At 46.2% G+C, this 27,718-nt stretch overlaps 1 protein-coding gene across 4 annotated transcripts in view; it reads left to right on the top strand.

The window, feature by feature from the left end:
* Positions 1-27,718, top strand: part of LOC116378497 (signal-induced proliferation-associated 1-like protein 2) — a 74,443-nt gene that overhangs the window by 34,984 nt on the left and 11,741 nt on the right. For 2 of the 4 annotated variants that reach the window (XM_031840389.1, XM_031840401.1), the window contains exons 5-16: positions 3,351-3,525; positions 3,740-3,843; positions 5,517-5,674; positions 6,211-6,787; positions 12,186-12,460; positions 17,824-18,078; positions 20,742-20,888; positions 22,317-22,420; positions 22,517-22,605; positions 23,667-24,043; positions 26,146-26,403; positions 27,623-27,676. In XM_031840389.1, the coding sequence (XP_031696249.1) occupies positions 3,351-3,525; positions 3,740-3,843; positions 5,517-5,674; positions 6,211-6,787; positions 12,186-12,460; positions 17,824-18,078; positions 20,742-20,888; positions 22,317-22,420; positions 22,517-22,605; positions 23,667-24,043; positions 26,146-26,403; positions 27,623-27,676 (2,573 nt within the window). The remainder of the gene's footprint in view (positions 1-3,350; positions 3,526-3,739; positions 3,844-5,516; positions 5,675-6,210; positions 6,788-12,185; positions 12,461-17,823; positions 18,079-20,741; positions 20,889-22,316; positions 22,421-22,516; positions 22,606-23,666; positions 24,044-26,145; positions 26,404-27,622; positions 27,677-27,718) is intronic. The other 2 variants (XM_031840396.1, XM_031840407.1) reach the window with 2 other exon arrangements.

The following is a 27,718-nucleotide window of genomic DNA, read 5'->3' as shown; positions in this document are numbered from 1 at the left end:
CTGCCTTTTTGGTATGAGCGACCGTCTGCAGATAAAAGACTTTTGATAGAAGACCGAAACTGACACTTGGCAAGAAAGTAATCACAGAAACTACTTTCAGAGGAGGAGAGCCCCGGCTAAGTGGGGCCCAAAGCTCCTCCAACTGGCACTCCTCACAGACCTCAAACCGAACGCCCAGTGGAGGCCACTTTTATATTTGGTCATCAGTATTTTTGTACACTCCTGTTTAAATCATTAATGTTGTGCTTGCCTTGCAAAATGTTGAATACGCCAACCGCCCCGTAATCTTCTTTTTTTTTTTTAACCGAGTCGGACTCTCACCCACCCCTTCTAATGTGTTTACGTGAGGAAGCTGATATTGGACAGGAAGAGCTGCAACTCACAAGTGCTCGGCCGGGCCTGTTTCTGTTAGTGCATGACGTTCTTCCACCGCAAAGCTTTATCGGAGGATTTTCTTTTTTAGAGTGTGTGTGTGTGTGTGCACACTGCTGAGGAGACGTTGGTCCTCGTGTCGGAGTGTGTGTTAAAAGGCCACTTTTTTTTTCTTCTTTTTTTTTTCTTTTTTTGCTGTGAACAGAAAGCACGTCTGGTTAATGAGAGTATCCTGCAGCCACACAATCTTCACAATAACCTCATGATCAGTTCTGCAGAGAGAGAATCCCTGAAAGCAGTGTTGTAATGGCCCTGGATGTAAGAAGAGAACAGAGCGTATGTGAATGTATTTTAGATCGCACTGTAGATCACAGTGGGCTGCCTGTGTGCAGATTGGGACTGGGGAAAGCATTAGGCAGTTAATCAGATTTCTGAGATGTGATTTTAAGTGGCAGAAATCACAAATGATACATTTTTCCTTAAAAAAAAAAAAAAAGAAGCCATCGATGTAAAATGTGCATCTGCTGTTTTCATCTCGAGCCTAAAGTCTCGGGAGATGACAGAATTCTTGTTTAATAGAAACTGTTTATCTTCTGCATCGGTTTCAGAAATAGAAATGTCATTTTCAGCTTTCATTTATAATTCCCGATTAAAAACAAAAGCGAGGATATGAGCAAGATAAGGGCTAGCCTGCAGGTGTCTGCATGTAACTACACATGGTAGTGTTTGACGATAGCAGAGACAACATCGAAGAGGTCAGGCAGAGGTTGCTAATCTTTCCCTCTCAATTATGCTGAACAAATGACCGTCTACCGAACGGAGAAAACCGCTCTCACTGCAGCTCCGTCTCATAACGTGAACAAAGAATAAATGCACGACGCTGCCAATGCTGCCCGTCAGGTTTACTTACGTTAGTCAACAGGTAAAGCCTTCGTGGGCCCATAAATCACTCCCGATGCCCACAGCGACGGCTCAACTCTGAAGTACAAGTCGGGCTTGAGTGAGATTTGTTCCACAAGTTCAACAGAGTAATCTACCCTCTACCGAGGATGTTATTGCAGTCACCTCTCCCTTGTGTAAATCAATCCCCCGTCATGGCTTTGAGTAAGGATTAAGTTGGTGAAGTTATGCCCTCACCAGAATTTATTCCCCTACGTTCCATATTTTTAGATATCGTCGCTGCAGAACACTTCCGCCCCCAAAAACAGCACAAAATGCGACAGAGATGTTTTGTGTAATGACCCACGATGAGTGTAGCCAGCTTTTTGGGAGCCATGTTTTGGATTTTGTCTGCCGCATCGGGGACACTGCAGTGCAGACAGATGTCACGGGGATGTTATGTGTTGTGTTAGGGCACTGCTGTATCCCTCAGGTGTAGTCTCGGAGCTCTCCGAGGGGAACGTTGTCCTCGTTTCTCCCTCCACTCATTAAGTGTCTTTCTATCTTTGCATTTTTATAGGCTTTTTCTTTTTCTATTTTTGCTTGAGAGAAGAAAAGGGGCAAACTGCACCCTCCAGCTCTGGATAGATGGAGGGAGAGGAACATTGGAAAGGGAACGATATCTAAGGAGAGAAAATGAATGCTTTTTAGCAGCTTATGCTCAGATTTGTAGCTAATCACAGATCCATTAAATAGGATAAAGCTTTTTTTTTCTGTTATGGCTGCATTTACCTCATCAGAAGCTGATGCCACCAAGAAAAAAACCAAAAACACATCAAAGGCGGTTACACAATGAGCTTTACCTCGGGAGCATTACTCATCTGTATATGTGTCCCGATGCGTTTGCACTTTTCACGCGGAGACAAATTCGCAGCACCACAGGGCAATGCGATTGTCCTTTGCTGTAGACCAGCCTGTTAAGAGGAGCGGGAGGTTAAGTGAGCCCGTACAATGCAGGATGGAAAAATAGAAGACCTCATCATTGCGCATCAGGCCATTTCCACTGGGCTTGGTGCTATAATAGCTTTCCGTCCACCGCAGGAGCTCCTATAGTGCAGGGCGGTGCTGCCTGATGGAGGAAGTCATCACGACAACAGTGTGAGGAGCAGGGAACAGATAACCTGTAAAGGAGGAAAACGGCAATCTCAATTTGTTTGTGTATGGATCAATTTGCTGGCTGTCACATTCAGAGAAACCTTTTAGTTTTCGCCGAATTGACACATTTTCCCAGGGTCACGATCCCGCTGCCCTCAGCTGTGAATTTAGGTAACAGGTGCCGAACGCAAGGGCCCATTTGTCATCTTCTCCTCCCTTCCCCCCCACACTTTTACTCTCTTTCTTGGCCGACATCAGGGAGATGTAAGCCATGAAAGATTCATGTCGGCGGAGAGGGCTCTCACCGTCACCGCGCAAGAAGAATCACTCCGGATGTTTTCTTTCTTCCTGCCTCTTCGTGAGACAAGTTCATATCAGACCTGTCATTTTCTGGATAATATTAATGCTTGCAGTGAAAACCTGTGAGATTGGTCTATAAATGCTCCTCTTTGTGCATAAGACATTTATCTTTATTGTGGCGGTCGTTGCTGAACAATGGCTGAATCAAGAGTGTTATTGGTGGGTTGTTTGGAAGTTCAATGTCTCGTATTTTGTTAGTTTACCAAAGATTTAAATGTTTCTTTTCTGGCAGCTTTACAGAGTTGTCTGCCATAAACCAAAGCTATGCTGCTATCTGTCTGTAATTCACTCCCTCATTGCTCCACAGCTGCTCTTAAGTAGCAGCTATTAGCTGGGCTTGATTTATGCTCCGCTCAGAGCTCCTGAGAGTTCATAGCCTGGCTTCACAAAAGGGGGATTTCAGCTCTCTCCTAGAAGGGCTGTGAAGGCCTACACATTAGCTGTGACGCGATGGAAAGTGGGCACTCGCATATTCTTGAGTGCATAATGTACAGCGTGTACACGAGTGTGGTGTGCGTGATGCATATCAGCGGCAGGAAACGATACTTACCCGCTGAGTGTCTTGTGTATGTTCCTCATTCCAGCTCAGCTTCCAGCACAAGGTGGGAGTGCTCTACTGCAAGGCGGGCCAGAGCACCGAGGAGGAGATGTACAACAACGAGAGTGCCGGGCCGGCGCTGGAGGAGTTCTTGGATCTGCTTGGTCAGAGGGTGCGCCTCAAAGCCTTCACCAAGTACAGGGCGCAGCTGGATAACAAGAGTAAGATCCGCGACGCAATCAAAACGAAAACATTCACAAAGTCCAAGCCCACTCACTTCTATTCCTGCTGAGTGCAGATGCTCTGCTCTGTTTCCTATTGTGTTTTTTTTAAGGGGTGTAATTATTATTTTTTTAAGTCTCTATATCTTACGTCTTGATTTTCTATTTAAGTACATCATCAGCGTATCTAACACTATGGCCTTTTGTGTTGCAGCGGACTCCACAGGCACACACTCTCTCTACACCACCTATAAGGACTATGAGCTGATGTTTCACGTGTCCACCATGCTCCCCTACACGCCCAACAACAGACAGCAGGTCAGTACGCTCTATACTCCGTGCTTCCCACCCCACCCCCCCACCCCCCTCCTCCCGTCTTCTAGAGGACCACCGTGTTTATTTTTCTGCGTGGTAAGCCGATGACTAATGGTGGTAATAAGTCCTTGAGCGGCTTCCTTTTAGGATATCTTCAATCGTGGCTCTTGCCAATCTTCCCCAGAGACTCATTTTGCCACAGTAATGGCCAATCAGCTGAAAGCATGAGCATTGCCATGGTAACCGGGTACCCCCACAGTAGGATTTTAATCAATGCATCCCCGGGGGCCGGACCCGACGTGGTATTAGATGGGCCTCTGATTCTGTCTGCGCTAACAAGTGGAATTAAGTGGATGTAGCGGCGGACTGGCGAGCGATGGCCCGATAAAGCCGCAATTACAGAGGTTCACCATCTTAGTCTGTGCTGTGCTTCTACATGATAAAACATGTGGGTACAACCCTGCAGAGATATTAACAGTGAACACACTGAAGGAGGTTGTGAGTGAGTCGGGGGAAGTATCTACAGTGAAGCACTGCAGAGACTTAATCAACCAAGTGGAAGCTAAATGTCTGATTGGCTGGATTCTCTTTTATTCCCTCCTCCTCCGATTGTATGTCATGAAGTGAGATAGTTTCATTTAATCCCCGGTGGTAATCTAAAGGCAGAGCTCACCTCACTCATCTTTTCATCCTTTTAATTTCACCTCTGAACCTTGTAATCCTGCTTGTTTCAGCATCCTGCTGATCCTGAATGACAACTTTCTACCAGCCACAGAATGAGGTTAACTATCTGCACAATGCAACAATGCAAGCAGTCTGAATTGGTGAGAGAATATGTCTCCTTCACCCTAAAAAAAGAGCCTAAATTGTGTTAGCAGGATGCATTGCTCTCATCCAAAAAGCCCTTTATCTTGGTCCCAACAGACATTACATTCAATTTGTCATTCCTCATTGCAACGTTGACTTGTCTTTCAGACGGTCTGGAGATGTTCTCCCGTGGATTCTCCTCAAAACCTTCTCTGTAACTCGACGGTTTAGTCCAAAGTGGTTTAGCTACAACTTAAAACAACACTGTGTAACATTTGAAAGAAGAAATAACGCATTCTTCCCCTTACAAACAAAACAATGAACTCATAAGCAATGAAACGTTGCTCCCTTGCTCAATCCAGGATACCCTGAGGCTCGATGTGGTGTGACCAGTCGCTTGTGATGGCTGATGTAAGCTAATGTTAGCAATCTAAATAGATGCCTTTGTGACTCTTCTTTATTTATACTTTGTTTTATCATTTACTCATATCCGATAATCGACCCTTTGCTAAGTCCCGCCCTCGAACGCTGACTGGCCAATCATAGCGTAGCTCAGCCAGCTCAGATGACAATCTCTAACCTGTGGCGCTAACATTAGCAGAGTATGTCAGCACATCAATAACTAGCGTTAGCACTTCTATGCTATGCTAGCTACTGAATGAATACACGCTGCTTTTGCTTTTTTAGGATTGTAAAGACCGACCCGGCTTTACAGGAACAGTGGTGTCCCTTAATTTCATTGTCTTCTGTCTTGATCACCAGGTGCTGTTGTGGTTCACATTGGGATCTGTAGGCTTTAGCTTCTATCTTTATCTTATTTAATGCTATTTCTCCTTGTATTTGTCACCATTTTTCCCTCCTTCTTCTAGTTATTAAGGAAGAGGCATATTGGCAATGATATCGTCACCATCGTATTCCAGGAGCCCGGGGCCCTTCCTTTCACTCCAAAACACATCCGCTCTCATTTCCAACATGTGTTCGTCATCGTCAAAGTCCACAACCCTTGCACTGATAACGTCTGCTACAGGTAAATCGCAAGGGAAGAAGAACCGGCAAACATTAGAGCGCCTCACCATGGGATAACTAGCAAACTAATATCCTCAAGACAATTTAGGGGAATGTGTTTATCCTTTGATGGGCTTTCCATAAATGTCTTCCTGCCAAATGGCTCTCCATGAACTTTTAGGAGCACTTAATTTGAAAGAATAATAATAATAGCCTGCTGAGTGCTTTCTGTGGTTTCTGTCATGACTTTATAGTAATGTGCGGGAATCACAGGGCTCTTTTGATCTGTTAAGTGATGATACAGTTATTATCTTCAAGAGACACCTTGAAATTATGACTTACAACTCGCTGTTTCTGAAGTCGGGGACAACTCTCGTTAATAACATGGCATTGAACAGAGCAAGAACAGTTTGAGCTCCTCTGTCTGTCCCCTGAGAAATAATGTCCCTGAAAGCCATGTTCTTTCAACACTCCTCATTATACGTACAGTTCAATACCCATTCACTTCTTTTACTTTCACCTCTGCTTGTGATTTACGGTTTCCGTTCTGTTTTCCAGCGTGGCCGTGTCCAGATCCAAAGACGTGCCTCCGTTCGGCCCCCCCATTCCCAAGTCTGTAACTTTCCCAAAGTCCGCCGTTTTCAGGGACTTCCTGCTCGCCAAGGTCATCAACGGAGAAAACGCCGCGCACAAGTCGGAGAAGTTCCGAGCCATGGCGACTCGCACGCGGCAGGAGTACCTGAAGGACCTGGCTGAGAACTTTGTTAGCACAGCCACTATCGAGTCTGCTGTCAAATTCAGCTTCATCACTCTCGGAGCCAAGAAGAAGGAGAAGGTGAAACCCAGGAAGGACGCACATCTGTGGAGCGTGGGGGCCATCACCTGGGGCGTCCGCGCCCGGGACTTTGGCCAGTCGATGGACGTGGACTGCCTACTCGGCATATCCAACGAGTTTATTGTGCTCATCGAGGAGGAATCAAAGAACGTGGTCTTCAACTGCTCTTGCCGCGACGTCATCGGATGGACCTCAGGGATTATGAGCATTAAGATCTTCTATGAGCGCGGGGAGTGTGTCATGCTGTCTGCACACGACAACTGCGGAGAGGACATCAGGGAGATGGTGCAAAGGCTAGAGGTAAGATCCTTAAAGACTCAACTGTCATAATCTCCGTCATTTTCGAGGTATTCATGGATAGACTGTAGTGGAGCTGATCTGTTCTGGCATGCTGTACGTCCGCGTCTTCTGTGTCGGTCTCTAATCACGCCACACAGAGACATTTGAAAGCACAGAGGGAGTAAATCATTCTCTGTGGCTAATTGAGGGTTTCGTCTTAGTTTGGCATTGAATTTATTATTTGATATATTGAGCCTATTACAGTAAAATCAATTACATTGTCATAACAGTGGTGCGTCAAATACGGTTTTAATGGATCAGACAAGGTGCAGCCCATGCTGGCATTAGCACGTGACACCTTTTCCTGTTCAGCCACAGGGCAGCTTTTGTGCACCAGGAAAGCCCAAAAAATAAATGCATGCATACATGCTGCGCTCGGTCGCTCTTTTCGAAACAACAAGAGATCATTTGCGTTGGTCTTCTCTTTGCTCTACATTGCTGGGGCAGAACAATTGTTGTTGCCTTATCTCTGTTATGCCTCTTGGCCAAAATTTTGGTTGGTGCTATTCCCCTTTAAATAATCATTTAAATGAAATTGCTTTTTAGAAGTTTTGGTCTCAATATAAAAGAAAAAAAAGAGTTCACCAGTGTGTTGCTGCTGAAAAAGAGACCTATAAGTAACCTCCATGAAACACAGAGTAGCAGTCTGTCATCAGAATTGTCCAGTAAATCTAGCTCGACTGTGTTTCACACATAAGCTGCATGGCATGTGAAGGAAAATGGCTGCCTTTTACTTTAAATGGCGCAGTGATGCTTTGGGATAGTTGTGGTAGCTCTGTGGTGAAACAATGCATTCTGCAAATATTGCTCTTACCATTGTAGCTTTACTACTTACCACAAACCTTGTTATTCTATTTTTATCTTTATGTCAGCATGGCTGTCGCTTGCTTAACTTATATCTTTCCTGTCAAGTCTCATGCGTTGCAACTCTACGCTGAGCTTCTGGTATTTTCTTTTCTTTCCTTGTGTTTCTTCCCCTTCCCGACTTCCCCCTCATCTGTCTGCCTGGTCCTCTTTGGGTTGTCCAGAGACGGGAGTGTCACGTGAATGTGAAACTGTAAAATGAAATCAATGGAGTCCAGAGAGGGATTACAGACCTCACGTTGATGGCTTTCTTTGGCTCATCCCTCAGGCTCAGCAGAGGTGCACAGTTAAACATCCAGGTCACACAAGGGCAGATGTTGTCCCGCGCTTGATCGGGATAAACCATTATGAAACATCACAGCATTTTCATCACCAAAAAAACTAAAAAAAACAAAGCTGGAGCCACTCCCTGCGGCAGACAGTTCATTCATTGGGAGTGGAAGATTGGCGATGATGTGATTTTGGCCCATTGTTGATTGTGCTGACGTCTGGGCGCAGGTACAGGAGAAGGTAGCTTAAACAGGGCACCAGCCCAGTTTTGAAGGGGAGGAGAGGAAACAGACTAAGAATAGATAACACTTGGCCTCACTACTTCACTCCTTCTGAGAGCTATCCACTTAGTCCAATTTCTCTCAACCCTACTGTGTAGTTCCGCCGTGGCCATCTGCACTGTGTGGCCCTGGTTACATTGTGAGATTCTAGTTCAAGTCTAGAGGGGGGAAAAAAAGGAACAAACACCTGGTTCATCAGTCTGGACGCTGGCATGCGATGCCTTGTTTCTGCTCCTTGTGTTGCTGCATAGGCTTGCTTTTCCTATTCTAGTTTCCATGGTTTGTTTACTGAACCTCTAATCAGGCAAACCTTTGTTTCCTTTCAAAAAAACAATGAGGTTGAATCCCAAAATCCAAACCTGAGCTGCGCATGACCTTATTTCTGCCTGCATACTCTCCTCCACTTATCCCTTTGGCAAACCTCATCAACAGACATTTCCAACAGACCCCGGCCAGCATATCTTCGGTTCAGCCAACAACACAGGAGTAACAATCCATTTCCTGTGGAAAGCACAAGAAAGAAGCTCACTCTTCTGAGGATTTCTATAGAAGGAGATAAATGCACCGTTCCTATTATCACCTTTCGCAGTGAAACTAGAACGAGCTCAAAGATTTTGCAAGCGCCCTAAAAAGCCCAAGATCCAGTAGAAGTATTTACCATAATTAATCTTAAAGGACACGGGTGTCATTCAGTGTCTGCGCAACTCATCGCAAGAAAGGACAGAGCCGGATATATTAGCATTTGTGATTAGCCAAAGGACGCCGCTTCCTCATCCACTATGCTAATATCCTCTCACATGTACGGTCCACTGACCCACGGGATTTGTGAGGGATATTTCACAGGCAAAGCTCCGAATAAGTATTAATAAGTGGGTGGCTATGCGAGTTACTCACAGAGACAGTGGAGCAGCAGCGGTAGGCACATTTGGGCGTGAGCTGACCGTGCACACTTTGTCCCAAAGGTGTCTGCAACGTCCCAGAGGTTGACTCGAGTTGTGTGTCATCGGGAGGGGGGGGTTTAACAGGCTGCCGGACCTGTGATGTAATGCGAACCAGAGTGAACAGATTGCCCACTATAACCGAGCAGCCCAGTGTGAGAGCACAACTGAAAGCTTTATGATAACGTCCTGCTGTCCAGGGTGGGGCCGGGCCGGGTGTTTCGGCTTTTATGAGACAAGTCGCCTTGGCTCGGGTGCCATGTTTATTTTGTTTCCTGATCAAAGTACAGGCAGTCCCCCACATTGAGCGGGTCTTTGTGTACTGTATTCATCAGCGGGGCTACATATGAAAGGGAATCACTGTGTCTGCTATGGAGTTGAGTGAACGAAGTAGAAGTAGGTAAAATATAATAATTCCATGCTTTTAATCACACATCAAAGTAAATGGAAAAGGTTTGGGTTTAAGACTGTCGATCGGATAAAACAAGGTGTGTTTGGATGTGGTAACTTATTACCATTTTCACAATTTTTTGACACCCTACTTACAAAAACGACTAATTGATTAATTGAGAAAATGATCAGCAGATTACTGGATAAAGACCATAATCGTTTCTTACATCGTAATCTATCAATTCAGGGGCTGCAACAAATTCTTATTTGTATGATCAGTTAATTGTTGGATTGTTCATTCTATAAAATGTCCAGAAATACTGGTGACATCTTTACGTTGCTTGGCTCGTCCAACTTTCAGTCCAAACTCCAAAGTCATTCAATTCACTGTTGTACATAACAGAGAAAAGCAGCGACATTTCAATCAATGTTTTCCATTTTTGCCGAATCAACAGCGAATAGATTGCCATGTGTGTTGTTTTTATTTATTTCCTGTCAATCGATCAACCGATCGATTCATCAGCACCGCTTTGAAGCATGATTGGTACCCGCTGACGCGAATGTCTTGCTTCGGCTACTCTTGCCCCATTAAGCAAAAAATTGTGCCGTGTCCCGCTGGAAGCCACTGTCCTAGATTCACAATTGATTCACAGATATCCAGCCCAGAGGAAACGGGTGACCCTAGTTTCACCAGGCTGTCCTTTTTGAAGTTCAGTTGGATGACGAGGTTTTGTCCCGTCTGTGAAACATGCCAGAGCTACTTCTGACTGTCAGACCTCTCACTGAGGATCCACGACAGTACAACAGATTCCCGGCTGGAACTGTTTCTTTGTTTCACGCAGCGTTTTATGTTTTATGTCACCACTCACACAGATGTGTCATCCACGCTTCATGCCACCATCAAATCCCTCCATTGAGATACCGAGTGTCCTGTTAGATTCACCCATTATAGATTTTGGCCATTCGGAGGAGAACCTGGCCACATTCATTTTGTGGACGGACTGAATAAAGGGCGTGGATGAAAGCATTTAGAAAGCTTTTATTTAGGCCTAATGAATTTCTGACAAAGGGCGGTTTGATTCATGGTCCCTAATACTGTTCTCTTCATGCACAGGCCATTTACTTCCAGACTTTGCCACCAGAGAGCTTTTGGATTTCACTTTTCCCATTTCTTTTGCCCTTGATGTTTAGCGCAGAGGGATTGTGTCGGCACTAAAGAGCCCCTATACTTTCATGTCTACAAGCATTTTTATTTATTGCAAGACTGTGACCTCACTGATTTCACCCTAAGTAAATACATTTTTTTTAGGGTGAGATCCATCATGGTTGTTGCGTCTCCCCTCTCACACAGCTGGGTAGGATTTCCGCCAGTGTGAGAACCTGGTGGAGTGTTGACAGGCCACAGTCTGAGTCAATGTGTCCCCGAAGCCAGCTGCCGCTCTGCACAAAATGGAGGCAACCACCCACAAGTGAACCAAGACTAATCTGATGGGTGATTAAAGCTCATTCGATGCAGTGTGAGTTTTGATTTTTTCCAGCGGTTGTTACAGGAAAACTTGTCCAGTCCCACTGAGTACCCACTCTGCAGTGTAGTCTATAAGCTCAGTGACTCCATGTCATCGAGGTGAACATAGACACAGACGCATGTTTTCTTCTCTTTTTACGGAAATATTGCTGCTTAAGCAAGAGGGTTGCCTGAACTTCAGTTGAACCTGAATTCCATTAAAGCAGAGGCTTAGGCCAAGCCACCGCTGAGCAGAGTGAGTGACTTCATTTGCATTCAAGTGCACGAGTGGAAGACGACCGACTTTTAAGTTCCGCCCAAGCACGCAGCGGGACGAGCAGCGACTGTCTGCCAAGTGTCCACGGGGGAAGTCTGAAGTCTCCAGAACTGTGAGGAAAGAAGGGCGAAGAGATCAGTTTGTTGTTCATCAGCTGCCAGTAGATGCAGATCATGTGTTGCTGGATAAATGTTGTGCTCCAAAGTCCTGTTTGAAGTTAGCTCTGGTTAATAGACTTAGTTCTATGGACACGTCTGTGTGTCAGGAGCCATGTTGATCCTAATCCCCCTGATCGCACCCACAAAGCCACTGTAGTCCACAGAGACGTGTGTGTGTGTGTGTGTGTGTGTGTGTTCCAGCTGCCTCTATGCAGCTCTAAGGCTAAACCAGTGAGCTCTGTCATGCACCCTCTTATTAGCTTCCATTTTGAGAGGTTCTTTGAATTAGCCAAACAAACATGCTCATGTCTCTTCTGCTGAAGGACGCGATGTTACTCTGCTCTAATAGTATTTTTCACAAAACATCTAAGAGGAAATATGCAAATTGTACACCGTTTGAAGGCTGCTGTTGAAATACATGATTAGCTTAGAAAGCTCTTATTAAAGGATATTAAGATCATTCTCTCTCTCTCGCTCTCTCTCTCTCGCTCTCTCGCTCTCTCGCTCTCTCTCTGTCCGTCTCGTGCTTGTTTTTGGTTTTCCCAGTGTGATTGCATTCATTTCACGTGTTTCTTAAGTCCTGCTGTCCATATGTCTCGTGATCAGTGCGATCGAGACAACATTTCTGTACATTTATTTTAGATAATGAACAAAAGCATTCTGATCTCCGGTTCCAGATCGCCACCAGAGGTTGCGAGACGTCCGAGATGACGCTGCGTCGGAACGGCCTCGGCCAGCTCGGCTTCCACGTCAACTTCGAGGGCATCGTGGCCGACGTGGAGCCCTTCGGCTTCGCCTGGAAGGCGGGCCTGAGGCAGGGCAGCCGGCTGGTGGAGATCTGCAAGGTGGCCGTCGCCACTCTCACCCACGAGCAGATGATCGACCTGCTGCGCACCTCTGTCAGCGTCAAAGTGGTCATAATCCAGCCTCACGAGGACGGCGCGCCCCGACGGTAACTCCCAAACCTCTTCTTTTCTTATTTTTACTTGACAGCTAACACTTTCTGACAACATAACAGACGAAAGTTGCTCACAAAACAGACGCAGACCTCCTGTTGTCTTTGCTTGTTGTTAGTGAAGCAGAGAAGCAGGTGCTCTTCAAAAATGTATGAAGTTATAGCAGAAGAGTCTCTTTCTCATTGTTCCGTGCAGCTGGGGCTAAATTAGCTTGACATTTGGCTCTCATGTTTGTGTTGATTAGCATAAAGAAATGCTTACACATCGTTTTAGTTGCAAAGGGGGCCGATGTTGTTCTCGGCTGATTTCTCTGGAGAGGGCGACTCTCTTTGTGTTGAAAGAAAGCTCCAGCCGGGCTGTAGAGTCACGCAGACACGGACGGTCAGCGGTTCTCCCTAATGATGATGAGAGGAGCGTTTTGATTTATGGCTCAACTCTCGCCGCCGTTGTCTGACAGTTCACATTTGCAGATTGCCTGTCCAATCTCCCCTTTCGGCAATTAGGATGGTAATGTTTGGCTTTTTAGGGACACACACACACACACACACAGGGAGACTCCATTGCTCCTGTTATAAAGGAGAAAAGCATTTTTCAGATTAATAACAATGATAATTATCTTTTGTGATGGGAAGAGATGGAGGTCTGTGTAAAACGCTCGTTCTGAAAGCACATCTGCTCGTTTTGTCTGGCGAGAGACGGGACAGTGAAATTACATCCGTCACTATTTCACACTTCACATTTCTTTGACATCTTTGTTTTGGTTGTGCTTCGGGCTGACAGATTTGAGTACCACGGAATGCTTTTTCCTACTTTGTGGCAGATGACCACAGCAGAAATGACTTGACAGTGTCTAGAGAGACACTCCATCCCATTTTCTGTTTGTGATGTGACCGGTAACCCTAACGCTGTTTGCTAATAAGTCAAATTCACAACCTGTGGACGACGACAGTTAAACAATCACAATGCACATATGTGTTAATCCCGTGCATGTGATAAATCGCTGGCGGGTGAAGGGCTTTAAACATCTGTTTATAAGATTAAGTGTAAATGCATATTTGTGGAAAATGATATTAATGGCAGCCTTCGTATGACTACGATCTTAAAAGAGGTGTGTGTGTGTGTGTGTGTGTGTGTGTGTGTGTGTGCGCGTGCGCGTGTGTGTGTCACTGTGTCTGTGTGTCACTGTGTCAAAGGCTGCATACTAGGCATACGTTTAACTGCGCTTCAACTTTTTGTTATGGTCTGGCAACAGAGGAGTAACATATTTGCTCCCCCCAGATGGTGGGTGAAAATGCCCCGTCTGTGAAATCCAAAACAGCAGCCTCTCTGGCACAACCGACATCTAATCCTCTTACCACAAGATGTGATGATACATGATGAGACAATCCTAATCGCAGTTCAGGGAAGCAGAAAGCAAACAAAACAAACCCCCTTCTTGTGCGTCGACCACAGGCGGGGTCCGGCTCTGTGGAGATGTGGTTACACGATGGAGGAAGGAACTTTTTTTCGGCGCGGTGTTTGTGCCAGTGGAAGACATCTTGGTTTCAATGGAAACAGCTGGAAACTGTGAAGACAGCCAATACAAGATTGTTAAAAAAAAACTAAAAAAAACATGCTATACAGCACTGTATGTGTTATATCATGTTGCAGGTCCATGATGGGTGGTACGATGCATAATTCAGTGAGCTTGACCCATATAAGGCGTTGCTAACAGATACATCTGGGCGATTGGTACACTAGAAGACTGTACTGGTCAGAGCTGTTGAGCTGTGCTGGAAGATTCCCCCGTCTTACTGAAACAAAGCTTCTCATCGTCGTCCCGTGAGAGCCAAAAGACTCCGTCCCGGGTCCTGTGAATTCCCCCCCCACCACCCAAGTCTCCAACAAATCTAGAGGTGAGAGGTCAGGTGAAGAATCTCGAGGGCCCTCGACTCTTTTCGCTGCTGCGTCTTTGAGTTGCCAAAAGTGTTGCAGTCAACAATGAGTACTCCAGTAGCTCCAGTATTGTCTCAGAGGAAAGGAATTCAGCGGGGGCCCGAAGGCCCCAGCCAGTCCGTCCCCTGTGGCCAGAGAGATGAGGGTTAGTCTTAACAACAATGGACGAGAGTCTCATGACCTCCAGACAATGTACGCTGGCTCCACACCGCTACCAATGCCAGGAGAAATGTTTTCATAAGCACATGTTGGGGCTCGGAGACGTGCATGTTCCTTGTTATTAACTTCTTTATTTTGTGATTCCTCCAGATTAAATCAGGATTGATGGGATAATCTGGTGTTGAATGACCAACATTTAACAAAAACGGTACATTTGTGTAGCGCTGTGTATGCCCTAAACGCGTTTACCCCGCTCAGCCTGAAGCCAGTGGAGATGTGGCTCTAATATTAGCCGTACCTATAGGACTGTATTTATTTACACTGGAGGAAGGATGTGGTTTTAGCCCAGTGCAATACAAGAGGCTTTTCCATCATCACTCTGAAAGGCTCCCAAACAAGTTCAACATGTTAGCCTCGGATCAAACTAATGAGAAAAAGATGAAAAAGATTAGCTCTTTGAAACAGGAATGCGATGTAGAGAACATGGCCGTGATTGTATGTTTTGGTATATGGTCATCAGAGATCGAAGCATAAACAAGAGGATCAGTACAACATGGACTTAAAATGGATGATTACTACAAGATAAACAAATGGTAACGGAGACACAAAAAAGCAGCTGCATCTGCCATTTACATCTACTTTGAGAACATATTGTACATGGAAGGTTTAAAATGGCAGGTAACCCGCATTTAAGTGGGTTCAACCGGCACCAGCCGCCTGCTCATAATGAGTATCGCCTGTGACATTCAGAGAGCCACTTGTGACCTTTCCTTTTGAAGTGTCATCAGATTTGTCATCATGGATTTTCATCTGGACTGAAGTTAAGCCGGATTTCTCACTTCCCATGCCGAAAAAAAAAAAAAAGCACCACTAAACCAAAACTCAAAGAACCTGCATCACAAATTGCTCGTCTTAATCCCTGCGCACTCTTCACAGGAGGCGTGCTGTCCTTTAGATCACGTTGCAGAGAAATCAGTTAAAAGGGCTTTTTTTTTTTCTTCCTCCATTTCTTTTTTTTTTTTTTTTTTTTTTTTGCAATCCAATTCACTTTTCCGCACAACTTATTTATTAAACCTCTTGACAATGTTCTGGAAAAGGGTGGAGGTCACAACCTCTGTGCCTCTTTGCTGTGACATGGACTCTGACTGTGGGAAAGGATTAGCGCGTCCCTCAGTCGCCGGCCACGTCATTGGAGTGACAGCACTCTGACTAAGGTCTAAGGTCCTGTTGTCACACTGATCTATTGTAATTCCTCAAGAGCCAATGGCTGAAGGAGCTGATTGTTTGCCACAGACTCTTTTATTTTGTTATTTCTAATGAGCATTGATGTTGTTGTGGCAATTGTGTTCAGCCAGACATGCAGTAGCCGTAGTTTGAGTGGACTGGATGTTGGTTTTAATTTGTAGATGTTTTCCCTCTCTACGAGCTCATGTAGGTCATTGTGGTATAATTTATAGCCCTGCACATTGAGTTGGAAGAGTGCAGCGGCAGTACTTGCTGGAATCAAGAGGAAGCGGGCAATATTATTCCCCCTCTCCTTTTAGCTGGCTGGATGGGTCTCCTCCAGCTGTGGTTGAAATGTTGACCAAACACCCCGTTTCCTGCCCTTTCTCCACGATTTATACACCCCGAGTCCCCTCCCCCCCCCCCGTACATAATAAACAAGAAGCACATTCTACATACACCGAGCCGTTGTTTCACCTCCAGCTAAGCTCGTAGAGGCGCTGGGAGAGAATATTGGGTTCATAAGTGAAACTTACCTCGTCGGGTCTTCCTCATCCTGGAGCAGAGAGCAGAGCAGGAGACAGCGGCTGAGACCGTTCCTGTTGACAAGCTGTTGGCTAGGTTTATCCTGTTCGGACAGTACTGATTCGTGGCAGTTCTGGCATGATAGCACGCACGCACGCACATGCACACAGTTAATAAAGGTAATGAGTGCAGTCCTGTTTAGAAAAGACAATTGACCAACAGTCAAGATTTAAGATTATTTTTTTTCCCCCTACATTAACAAAAAGAGATCTCCGGTTTCACGATCAAAGTAGGAGGGTAATGATTGAATCACCATTCTGTACAGTAGCTTCGTCCAAGATAAAATGCTTATTTCTTGACGGACGTGTCTGATCTTCTGATGCTCTAATGCCACTCATTACTCTCACTGTCCCATATATCAAACCAGTGATGCATGCTACACACACGCAATAAATAATGTAAGCCGTGGAGGATGTAGAGCGGTCCACGCCATTGAAAGTCTTTCATCATGGATGAGGCCAGCGCACCGGTGACACTGACCAAATGTGGGAAACGTGTTGGCACGAGGAGGAGAGCGGAGGACGATCTTCTAGTTAGGTCTTCTAACACCCACGGCTCTGGTGGGAGGCCAGCTGTAAACAGCCCCAGCCACCCGTAAACAGCCCCAGCCACCCATGGACCAGTTTGATGAAAAGGGTCTCTCCACCGCAGCGTCTGCAATCAGCCAGCGCACCCTCCTCGAGCTCCGCTCTGTGTACACGTACGACCGCAGCAAAGCATGCGCAACTTTCCATCCCCCAGTGGGTGCTGGGAAATGGACTTTGGAAGGTGTAATCATTAGGTTCATGCTTGATATGCGTTTGGAGAGCTAGCAGAGCACCCGGGCTGTTTAACCCTGACCCACCACCCTGTAGACACCCCCCCCTCGGTCCTTCCAAACAAACGCACCAAGCCTCTGCCCAGCCCACGAAGATTAATGTTGCATGAAATGGCATCACAGGCCGTGTCCATCGCGGAGATCCTCAGTGTTGGAAGCAGTTCTGGGAGGGAGATGGAGATGGAGGGAGGAAAAATCCTCCGGTGTAGAGCTACTCAGGGGAAACCTATATCTGATTAAGTGGCAAGCGGAGATTTTCGTCTTTATTTAAAAAAACAACAAAAAAAAAAGGCAAAGTGTTTTCCACCCTTTTCTGTGCATCTCCTCTCCGATTTGCCCGTAAGCCCCTGGTGTGCATCTCTGTGTGTTTATCGTTGGCTCACACACATGCATGCACATGGACCTACTATATTTAGACGTCTGCCTCTGGCTAAATATTTCTGACAGCATTAGTGTGTTTTAGTGTAGTCATGGTAATGGCTGAATGATTCCCCTCCCCCTCGCTCACTGAGGACGTCGGGGTCAGTTGTGTTGTACTGTAGCAGCTGTATAGAAAAAATGTATATTTTTAGATTTTGTGCCGAACTGTCCCTTTTACCATCTTCTTTCCTTTCCTTCCACATCCTCCTCCCCGCTCAGGGGCTGCTCCGAGCTCTACCGCATACCTATGGTGGAGTACAAGGTCGACAGCGAGGGCACACCCTGCGAGTACAAGACTCCCTTCAGGAGAAACACCACTTGGCATCGGGTGCCCGCGGCTGCCGGAGCGCCGCTGTCCCGGGGCTCGCCCACGCAGGGCCCCGACCGCTTGCAGTGCCAGCAGATCCTCCAGCAGCACCAGGCAGCCCTCCCACGGAGCACCTCCTTTGATAGGAAGCTGCCAGATGGGTCCAGGTAAATCTGGACTATAAAAAAGACTGTTGATTTACGTAGCGAAAGGGGTTTTGTTCACTGCTTTGAATTGATCCGCACACAACAGAGGAACACGGCAAGAGCTTCAATATTTCCATCATCTTCCTGTAAAAGAACACACATCTCTTGGGTCAATACGTGATCTTTTTGTTTACATGTCTTTTCCATAAAAAGGATTTTGACCGCTAGCTAACAGTCTCAACTGTCATCAGTCACAGCTTATTCAGCAGGATGTTTTTGAAGCGTGTAATTATGCACAAGACTAAAAATGAAAGTTGTAAGTAACTATTACACCGACACCAACTCGTTCATTTCACCTTTTGTCTTTAGTGAGAGTGAAAGAAGAGAAATATCACATCAAGATGAAGTCGCAGCAACACCGTTCACAGTGCTGCTGCTGCAAAAAAAAAAAATATATATATATATACAACAAAATATAATGTCCTTTTTGGGCACTTTTGGAAGTCAAGCTTTCTACTCAAGGTTTTTCAGAGATCTAGAAAGAGCAAAGCTTTCCGATCAAACATCGTGACGCTCAAAAGCACCGATCCTTTGAGATGAAATCTTTTGAACTCTGAGCCTTTCTCATTCAGAGAAGAGCCGGTTATTGTGTTCCGCTCTTTGCATACACATAAATGGAGCATTTTAGTCCAATGCTTTCATCTCCCCTCAAATGACAAGGCCACACTCCGACTTTGTTCCTGTCCTGGACGGTGTCTCTTTTGGACATCTCCATTGAGCCATGTAAAGCAGTGATTTGTTCATTCTAATGAAACCCCTACAGTCATGATAACCTTTCCAGTGTGTCACACCGACCCCCCCCCTGGTGTCGCCTGTTCTGACTATACTGGGATAATGGCCACCTTCGCTGCCTAATCGGAGCCCCTGGCAGTGGGAGCACTCCTTTCTCTCTCTCTCTCTCTCTCACCCCCCCTCCCTCCCTCCCTCCCTCTCTCCGTACCCCTCCTGCTCCCCGCTCGTCTTCCTGCACCCTGCTGAGGAGGAGGTGGTGGGGACACTGACACAACTCGGCTCATCTCATCCAATTACTGCTGAAACAAAGAGAGCGCTCTTCTCTGGACCACGATATGTAGCACCCCAGGAGGAGTGGGAGTGGGGGAGGGCAGGGGGATCATAGAAAGGAGGGAGGAAGACGGGTTACAAAAATAAATCGACATATAAAATAATTTATATATTTTTTTTAGGATTTATATCAGTATTTTAAAGCAGGCTAAAAGTAACGGACATTTGGTTTGTTACGGTTGCAGAGCTAACGGTTGAAACGTCCATCTCTGTCACTCCAAGTGGCAGCAGAACGAATGCAAACGGGACCGAACTGACCGCAACATTGACAGTTCATTATCGTAACAATATCCACTTTTACATGATTATTAGTATTAAATAGCATCCAGTTTAAATTCAACAGGTGGTGTCAATGAAAGGGTACTTGGGTCACATCTTAGCTTAGATACAAAGCATCATCCCATCCACACTCCACACATTGAGCTCAATCCACACTTCCACACTATAAAATATGACACCCAGCATAGAAAAAATAAGGACCGACCGCTAATCCTTGAATGTTATTGCAGCGAAAAAATACCCCCCCCCCCCCTTCCCCCAAAAAAGAAAGAACTTTACATTATGTGTAGCGAGGAAGAGGAGGAGGAGAAAAAGCAGCTGCTGCTGTTTCACATTAAAGTGCCTGGAGGAGACGAACACTTTGGCCGAGGAGGAAATGTAGAGATCTGGCCAAAGCATTTGATGATGTGTGCCGCGACTGAGTTACTGACAGTTTAGTGAGTTTCCCATGGAGGTCTAGACAAAGGAAACCTGCCGACGAAGCAGAAAGGGAAAGAAATTGTTCGCCTTCTAAATGGACATGTGTATCGTTTTGAACAATGAGATTCTGTTTGTCAGCTTCATTCAGACCCAGTCCTCAACTCAATATACAAACAAATGCATGAGGAAAGTGTATGCAGCTAGACCTGGCTGGAGACTTAATGTGAAAGCCATCCTGCCAATGTTATTGCAGTCTTATTTCCGCTCGGTCATTTAAGCTACTTTGGTGTGTCGGTTAGAAGGAAGGCCTCTAGGCAGCAGACATAACTCCAATCCAGTGTTTATTTTTCACTCTAGACTCTCATCCGTAAATTTCTCCTGACCAGGCGAAAGTAAGCAAAGAAACCTCTTGTCAGGGCCCGTTGCAAGGCAGTGACATTTTGGATAGGTTGAGCAGAAATCGAAGCAGACATCTTGCTTCTGCCTTCTTTACTCTACACACACACACACACGCCGGGCTGCACCATCTGGATCACTCACTGAGGCGTGTTACCATAACTAATCCCTGTTGCTGTTCGTCTTCGGAGAACAAAACACCTTCTACCTCACTGACTGCTCCCACGTTTTCTTGGGGATTATCCACGGTGCTCACATGCAAGGGAGCGTTCACTGGAGTGACACCTAATGATAAAGTCATTAACGCGGGACAGGGGGGGAAAGAAGTTTGTCCAGTTGTGAGATGTCAGTCTAATTTGGTCATTGAATATAAAAATGTTATATAAAATCGTATTTATATTCATACAGCCAGGGTTTTGACCCTCTATGGCAGCGTGTTTTACACTTTTGTCCCTCTGTTTCTGCAGGACGATGCAGGATATGGAGAACCCCCAGGTCACCTCATGTAACAAGGGAGACCAGCACTACCGCAGCTCCCCCAGTAACCAGTCCTCCTCCAGCGATCCAGGACCCTGCGGCAGCAGCACCTGGTCCCAGCAGCCTGGATACGATGGGTACGGGACCAGAGCAGTGTGCCTTCTTTTCAAATAGCCTCAACATCCCTCCAGGAATATGCACTTTTGCAGTGATGAATGCAGCCACAATCAGTCACAGGCAGCACTATTTCTGAGAACTTGCAATTTTGCAAAATGGGAGCAATTTTTCCACACGAAATGACTGAATCATCAGCTCACTTTTGGCCAGTCGTCGCTCTCTCTCTTTTTTTTTTTTTTTCTTTTTTTAGCAGGAAGTGATGTAACAATACCACATCCAGAACCTTAAATAAGGGAAGATGATTGAGGATGATGAGCTTCATGTATGAGATTACTTTTTATTTAACATGTATTATTATAGCTTCCATTCAATCAACCCAAAGCCTTACTTTCAACCTGAAGAATACAAACGCTGCCTCGAACATAAATGGCCACTTTTAGATTAAGCCATTCCATTTTGTAGCCATTAAAAATCCAAGCCACGTTTTCAGCACATGGTCCTTCTGTTCAGAAAGATGATCACTTAACTGTGATAGGAAGTGATTATAAAGAAATCTTTTTCGTCTTCAGTATAACCTACTGCGACTGAAGTGCCACTTTCAGAAACGACACTGTAATTCTGAAGAAAGCTATTGAAAAGAAATCTTTTGGTGGGGAAAAAAAGGAAATCATAAAAAAGGGAACAGGAGGAAGAAGCTTTACTAAAAGAGACCTTGTAGCTGCTGTCAACATGAAAACATGAACAAAAGCCACCACACTTACCAGTCCATGTGTTTCTCCCCATAACAGCCAACAGTAAACTGTAGATCTCCTTTTCAATATTAAGTTGTTTTTTTTGTTTTTTTCTGCTTTCGATCATATAATGGTATGCGGGGCTTCAGACTGCAGAGGCGTAACATCTGTCAGGCTGAGCAGAATCCATCAGAGACCGATGTCTGTCTGTAAATGGTTACAGACCATGACAAGAGGCTTAGCTGCACACTGCTGCCTTTCTGTCAGAGGCCTCAAAAGTGCACTGAACTCTCAGGGACCAGGGCCTGTCAGAGCTGCCACGGCGCAGAGAAGCCGACGTGTTGACGAGCCGATTGATCTCCGGTTAGAGCCTCGGCTAAAGATCACGAGACGCCGTGGCCTCTGTTCATCTGTTGTAACCGTTAGTAGCGCCTTCAAGGTTTAATTAAGACCCGCGTTGAAACATTTGCTGCTCTCTCTCTCCCTTTTGTCAGGAGCAAGAGAGTGCCCGGCATGCCAAGTCGAATGAAAGGAGGTCTCTCGGCGGCATTGTCTGGCAGCGTCTTTATACTATTACAAGCTCAAGTGAATCGACCTTAAATGATCTTGAGCTAATTGCTGTAAATCTATTGAAGCCTCTCTCTGACTAGAATACAGAGTTCACGCTATAGACGGAAGAAGATTCACAGCCCACTTCCCTCCTCCGTCTTTCTCCAGGTGTCCCTCCCCTGTCCTCCACGAGCGGGCAGGTGACATCCAGGGGGGTGACGGAGAGATCCACAGGGAGCGAGAGCCCACCCTGGAGAGGACCAGGTCTGCAGGTGAGTCTGATGGGTGATTTTTTTTTTTTTTTTTTTTTTTTTTTTTTATGCTGTCTGGTGCTCGCTCACACTCTGCTTGTTCTTCTCTGTCGACAGAGGCCAAATGGCACATCCCCTCCACCAAGATCCTGAACCCTCTGAAGCAAAGAGAAGGAGGGAAAGACTCCCCCAACAAGCTGTCCAGGGTAAATGTCTGACCTCCTTTGACAGAAGCTGCCTACGTGATATCCAATGGAAGTGTTTAGAAATTCACCGTCAACTTCTTTGGATAGGCCACAATGTGTAAAAGCAGTACAGTACGCCGGACCTGCTTCACCCCACATCAGTGTTTGAATCGGGGTGAGGTCAGATTGCCCTTGTTCATGCGCTTTGCAGCGAATCCTCGATTGGGGTATTCAACCCCGTCGTCCCCCTCTAGCCGCTCTTTGCACTCATCACTTCCCCTTCATCAGCATGCTAACGGGCCTCTCGTCTCATCACCGTTTCTGGTTGTCTCACACTTTTCTAGGACACATTTTCCTCGAAGGTTGAATATATTAAGTGCTTGAGCCTCTCATTTTCTCCTTTCTCTACATTGTCTTCTCGTTCATCGTCCCTCCTTCCGTCTTTTCTTTCTCCCTTTGTTGCTGGAGGCTGCACATCGTTCAGTGCTTTCAGCCAGTGTTGCATTAACCCAGGCCAGTGGATGCAGATTTAAACCGTTCCCTTGGCATTCTCCTTTCTTAAAGCACAAAGCCTGTTTGTTTTTTTCAAATTGGAGTAGCTGTGCTGGGATTTAGGCTGCTTTCATGATTTAGCAGTGTTTAGCATAGAAAATTAAGAAAACATTACAGATTTATATTAATCTTATTTCATTTTTCAGCTTTACGATGAACAATTCTGGCTTTCTAATCAGAGCTGGGGAAAACTAGTTGATGAGACGATTAAACTAAACAGATTTAAGGGCCAGATCTCTCACAGAAGTACCAGAAGAAGAGGTCACAGACAAACAAAGTGACATTCAGCATATTCTGAATACTGAATTTGTTTTCCTCCCTGTAACTGTCAACGAGCCCGACAGTATCATGGGCCTCAGTCAGGGACACATGAACATGTGATGTCGCCTGATGGGTGAGCCCATCCCCCTCAGGTGCTCCGAGCATGTTGGAGCAACCGTAAGAATGATCTGCAGCTGCTGTTTGACCTTGTCTGATTTACTGTAGCTCTATCTCCTTTAACCCTCTTGCTCTCTCTCTTGCTCCACCAGACGGGCGATAAAACCTCCAGCCACTCAAGTAGCAACACCCTCTCAAGCAACGCCTCCAGCAACAGCGACGATAAGCACTTTGGCTCCGGAGACTTGATGGACCCGGAGATGCTGGGCCTCACGTACATCAAAGGGGCGTCGACCGACAGCGGCATCGACACTAATCCCTGCGTGGCCCCCGGGGCCCGGGTGCTGCTGCAGGGCAGGGTGGGGGGGGAGCAGGGACACCCCTGGGTGTCGGAGCTCCACGAAGACGGGGCGTCGGAGGAGGATCACGGGAAACTGTACCTGCCGCAGGGCTACGCCTCCGCCGTTATGTCGAGTCATGTGACGGAAGGGAGCATCGGGGACCTGAGCGAGATCTCATCCCACTCAAGGTACAGTGCAGAGTCAGGATGTGTGTTTTATTTCACTAAAAGATGGTTATGTTTCCAATTGTTTTAGCTGCCTGTATCTGCTGTTTTGGGGTCGGTCAAGACAGACATCTGTGACTTGTTGAATCTGACCCACGGAGCATTGAAGCTGATCTGAAGGCTCAGCTCTTTACTGGGACACTTCATATTGTTTTTTCCTTGTTCATGTCACCACACTGTATACTCCAGCTGATGTCATGGATGACTGTGATGCTCCTTCTTCTCTATGGGCTTTATTTCGTTCTGTTGTGTTCTTAAGTCAAGCGTGCTGTTGGGTCATTGATTCGCCCGAAAAACCACACCCTTTTTTTCATGGTTTACGTCTCAGGGCACGATCCATTGTGTTCAAACATGTGGCTCTACATTCACACACAATCCTCCCATTATCTCTTCTAGTCAACACACAAAGATACAAACACGTGCACAAAAAGCATGGTTGCTGGCTGTTAGCTGACCTTTTCACCCAACCGTGCTCCCTCACGGCTGACCCCGCTGCCTGACTCATCCAGCTGTGCTGAACCTGGCGGGTGGGGCTGCTGTCAGGCCAGAGCGACATGGGGGGGCTTCGTCACACCGTCGTCCATGTCGCCCTCGCCAGACTGGGGCCCATCTGGGAAAGAGGAAGGGGGTGTCAGAGAGGGTTGGCCCTGCAGCCACTCACAGTCTGCCTCCATGAAATAGAATGGGTATCTATTTGTTTGTGTCTTTCTGGATTATGTTCGCGCAATCTGTTGAGATCATTGACCTGTTTGGGAGGCGTCAGAGCTGTCCGCTCCAGGACATCAGTCGGAGATGAGCAAAGAGCCCACGCCATCACCTTGACTACTCCGATGCTTCCCACCTTTGATGGAATGGTCTTTGACACCCGCGTGTGTTGTCTGAGCAAACGGTGAACCAGCAGGAGCACAGTTTGCAGGGCGGGGCCCCAGATGGCCATGAATATGGAAACAAGAGTGTGTAGTGACTCCAGCTTAAGCCGACTCTGATGTCTCAGGGTGTTTTCGAGGAATGTTTTATGTTTATTCAAAGTTTCCAACAGACCAAAACCTGACTGGGTGCAGTTGAGCAGCTAACGGTTTAATTCTAATCAGGCGGTTGACGTAAAACACAAAGTGTTTAGGAAACCACAGAAGATGTGCTGTTCTCGGGGACGTCTTAACGTGGCAAAGGATGCAGTGTGAGCGATGCGATATTAAAAGGAGCAAAGACAGGCAGAGCGCTGTGTTGTCTGATGCATGGCTCGTTTTCTCATCACTGTCAAATATGATTCATTCATCCTGCATAAATCTACCGTTACATGAAGGAGAACGTAGTATAAGAATTTTCACAAAGCTAAAACAATAATCTTAAACAAAGACACGGTGCATCGTAGCCTTGTTCCAATCAAATGGATTTTGTGGTGTAGTGTACATAAAATCAACCAGAAACAAAGTTTAAATATCTACAATATTAGAAATACACAGCCTTCATTCTCTATAAATAATGCATTCCTTTGATTATAGATTTAAAGAGTCAGTCCACCCAAATCACAAAATAAGTAACATTTTCCACTAACCTAGTGATCTCTAGCCATGCAGTTACTTTGCAGTCATTTTTTATCACACTGTGAGAATCATAAATCGGCAGAAGTCATAGTGAGGAATATCTCAAATCATCTTCACATAAAACTGTCGGGAGTTTGAGGGAAAATACTCTTCTTTCTGACTCGAACGCAGTGACCTCTTAATCCGGTTTGTCAGTTGATATTTGACTAAACATTTAAAGGACAAAGTTCAGCACAAATATGCACATCATAGACTGGATGCGAGTCATTTTCCAATGTAGGTCAGAGGTGAACCAGCGTGACTCCGCTCTATGCGGAGGAGATGACGACGTCTGAGCCGACAGCAGAGCATTCGATTATCATCTTAATTTGAAAATCATTCTGTTGTTTCTGTGCTATGGTGCCTTGCTTAGTAGCCTTTCTCATTATTTCATTCAATGCTTCTTTATGCTTTTATGTTTTCATTTTGGTCACTTTTGAGTTACATTATGCTTTATTTTATTTTTTTTTGCTGTTTGGTCAGTGGTTCACACCACTCTGGCAGTCCCCTGGCCCGCGGTGCCAGATACTGTATGTCCGCTGACTCCTCCAAGGTGTACACCATCCCCCAGACCAGCAGCTCAGGGCCGGAGCCGGGGCCGGAGCCCAGCTCAGAGGCCTGTGGACAGGCACGCCCACAGTCCGGTTGCAAATTCCCAGGGGGAATGAAGACAACTGATGATGAGGAGGAGGATGATGATGCCCACAGCACTGAGGGACCTCCCAACATTTCAGAGTGTGGGTGAGTGTGCGTGAGAGAGCGAGCGAAAGCCAAAGAGAGCGCATGCAGGAGATCATGAACACACCAAATATGCTCTTTTACCACAGAAACAAAACAAAAGTTCGTCGTTCGGTGCCGCTTCACATAAAGCGCGACGGCATCTCTCATGCCGAGCTAGACAACACACATTTGAATCACGCTAACTGGCCTCGTCAGCACTGTTTCTCTCTCTGCGGAGCTGTTTACTTCCAGACTTGCTGTTGCACGAGAGCCAGACCCACTCCAACACAAGTGCCCCTCCCAGTCGGCCCACACAGTGTGCACAAACTGGCCTTGATTGAAGCCGACAGCCACAAAATAAATAAGCTCAATGAAGCCGCGGACATAATACACTTGGCACATGTCACTTGCATTTATTGATTGCTCCCGTGAAGCCGCGTCCCCGTGGACTGCCGAGCCGAGCCTCCGCCAGATCAGCATCTCTGCTGGGAGCCGAGCAACGATCCACAACACACAGCAGCACGCTGCTGTCGCACATGCAGCCCCAAGGACACGCCCGCCACAGAGTAGCCTCAGAAATGGCGGCAAAGGGGAGAGGAATCTATGCAGCCGCTCCGCCAGGTTGAGAACGTACGCTCCCCTCAGACTGTATGTGAGCAGTGACGACTGACTGTATCTGTCTGGCAATTAAATGGTTTCCAGTAGAGAACAGAGACCCATTGATGGTGAAATTGAAACACAGCTGTGATGGTGTGTGTGTGTGTGTGTGTGTGTGTGTGTGTGCGTGCGTGCTTGAAGGTGTTTACGTGTGGGCTGTGGGCATTTTTTTAGAGGAGAGAATGTCAGATTTGCCCTGGAAGAAACCCCCCCCCCCCTGCTCTACCTCCCAAGTAATTTAATTTAGGCTGTGAAATTTGCCACTTAAGGACTACGTGATTGATCGCATGCAGCGAAGTCATCTCCTGCCGACTTATGAAAAAGCTCCGTAATTCAGTTACCTTCCCCGTTGTTTGTTTATATATTCCTACAGTTTTATTTCCTCTTACATAACGGCGCCTCGTGATAAATGGCCTAATATTACTCACAGATATTGTTCTAACATAATGAAGTTTCTCTTCCTCCTCCTGAAAAAAGGTTTTCTCATTTGCTCTAACACTGTATGATGTAATGCAGGATGCTGCTAACCCTGGGCTGTTTCTCTCGCTCTCGCTCTCTCTCTCTCTCTCGCTTTTTGTTCCAGAGGAGCGGAGAGCTTGTTAGCGTTCCTTCTCAAAATGCTGTCTGAGCGTTCAAGGTACACAGTTAGTCAAAGTCCACCCCCCCCCCCCCCCCCCCC

The sequence above is a fragment of the Anarrhichthys ocellatus genome, unplaced genomic scaffold (assembly GCF_004355925.1).
Source record: "Anarrhichthys ocellatus isolate YVR2014 unplaced genomic scaffold, GSC_Weel_1.0 scaffold3, whole genome shotgun sequence".
Taxonomy (NCBI): domain Eukaryota; kingdom Metazoa; phylum Chordata; class Actinopteri; order Perciformes; family Anarhichadidae; genus Anarrhichthys; species Anarrhichthys ocellatus.
Note: the sequence above shows the minus strand (reverse complement) of the source record. Positions and strands in the feature narration are given on the sequence as shown.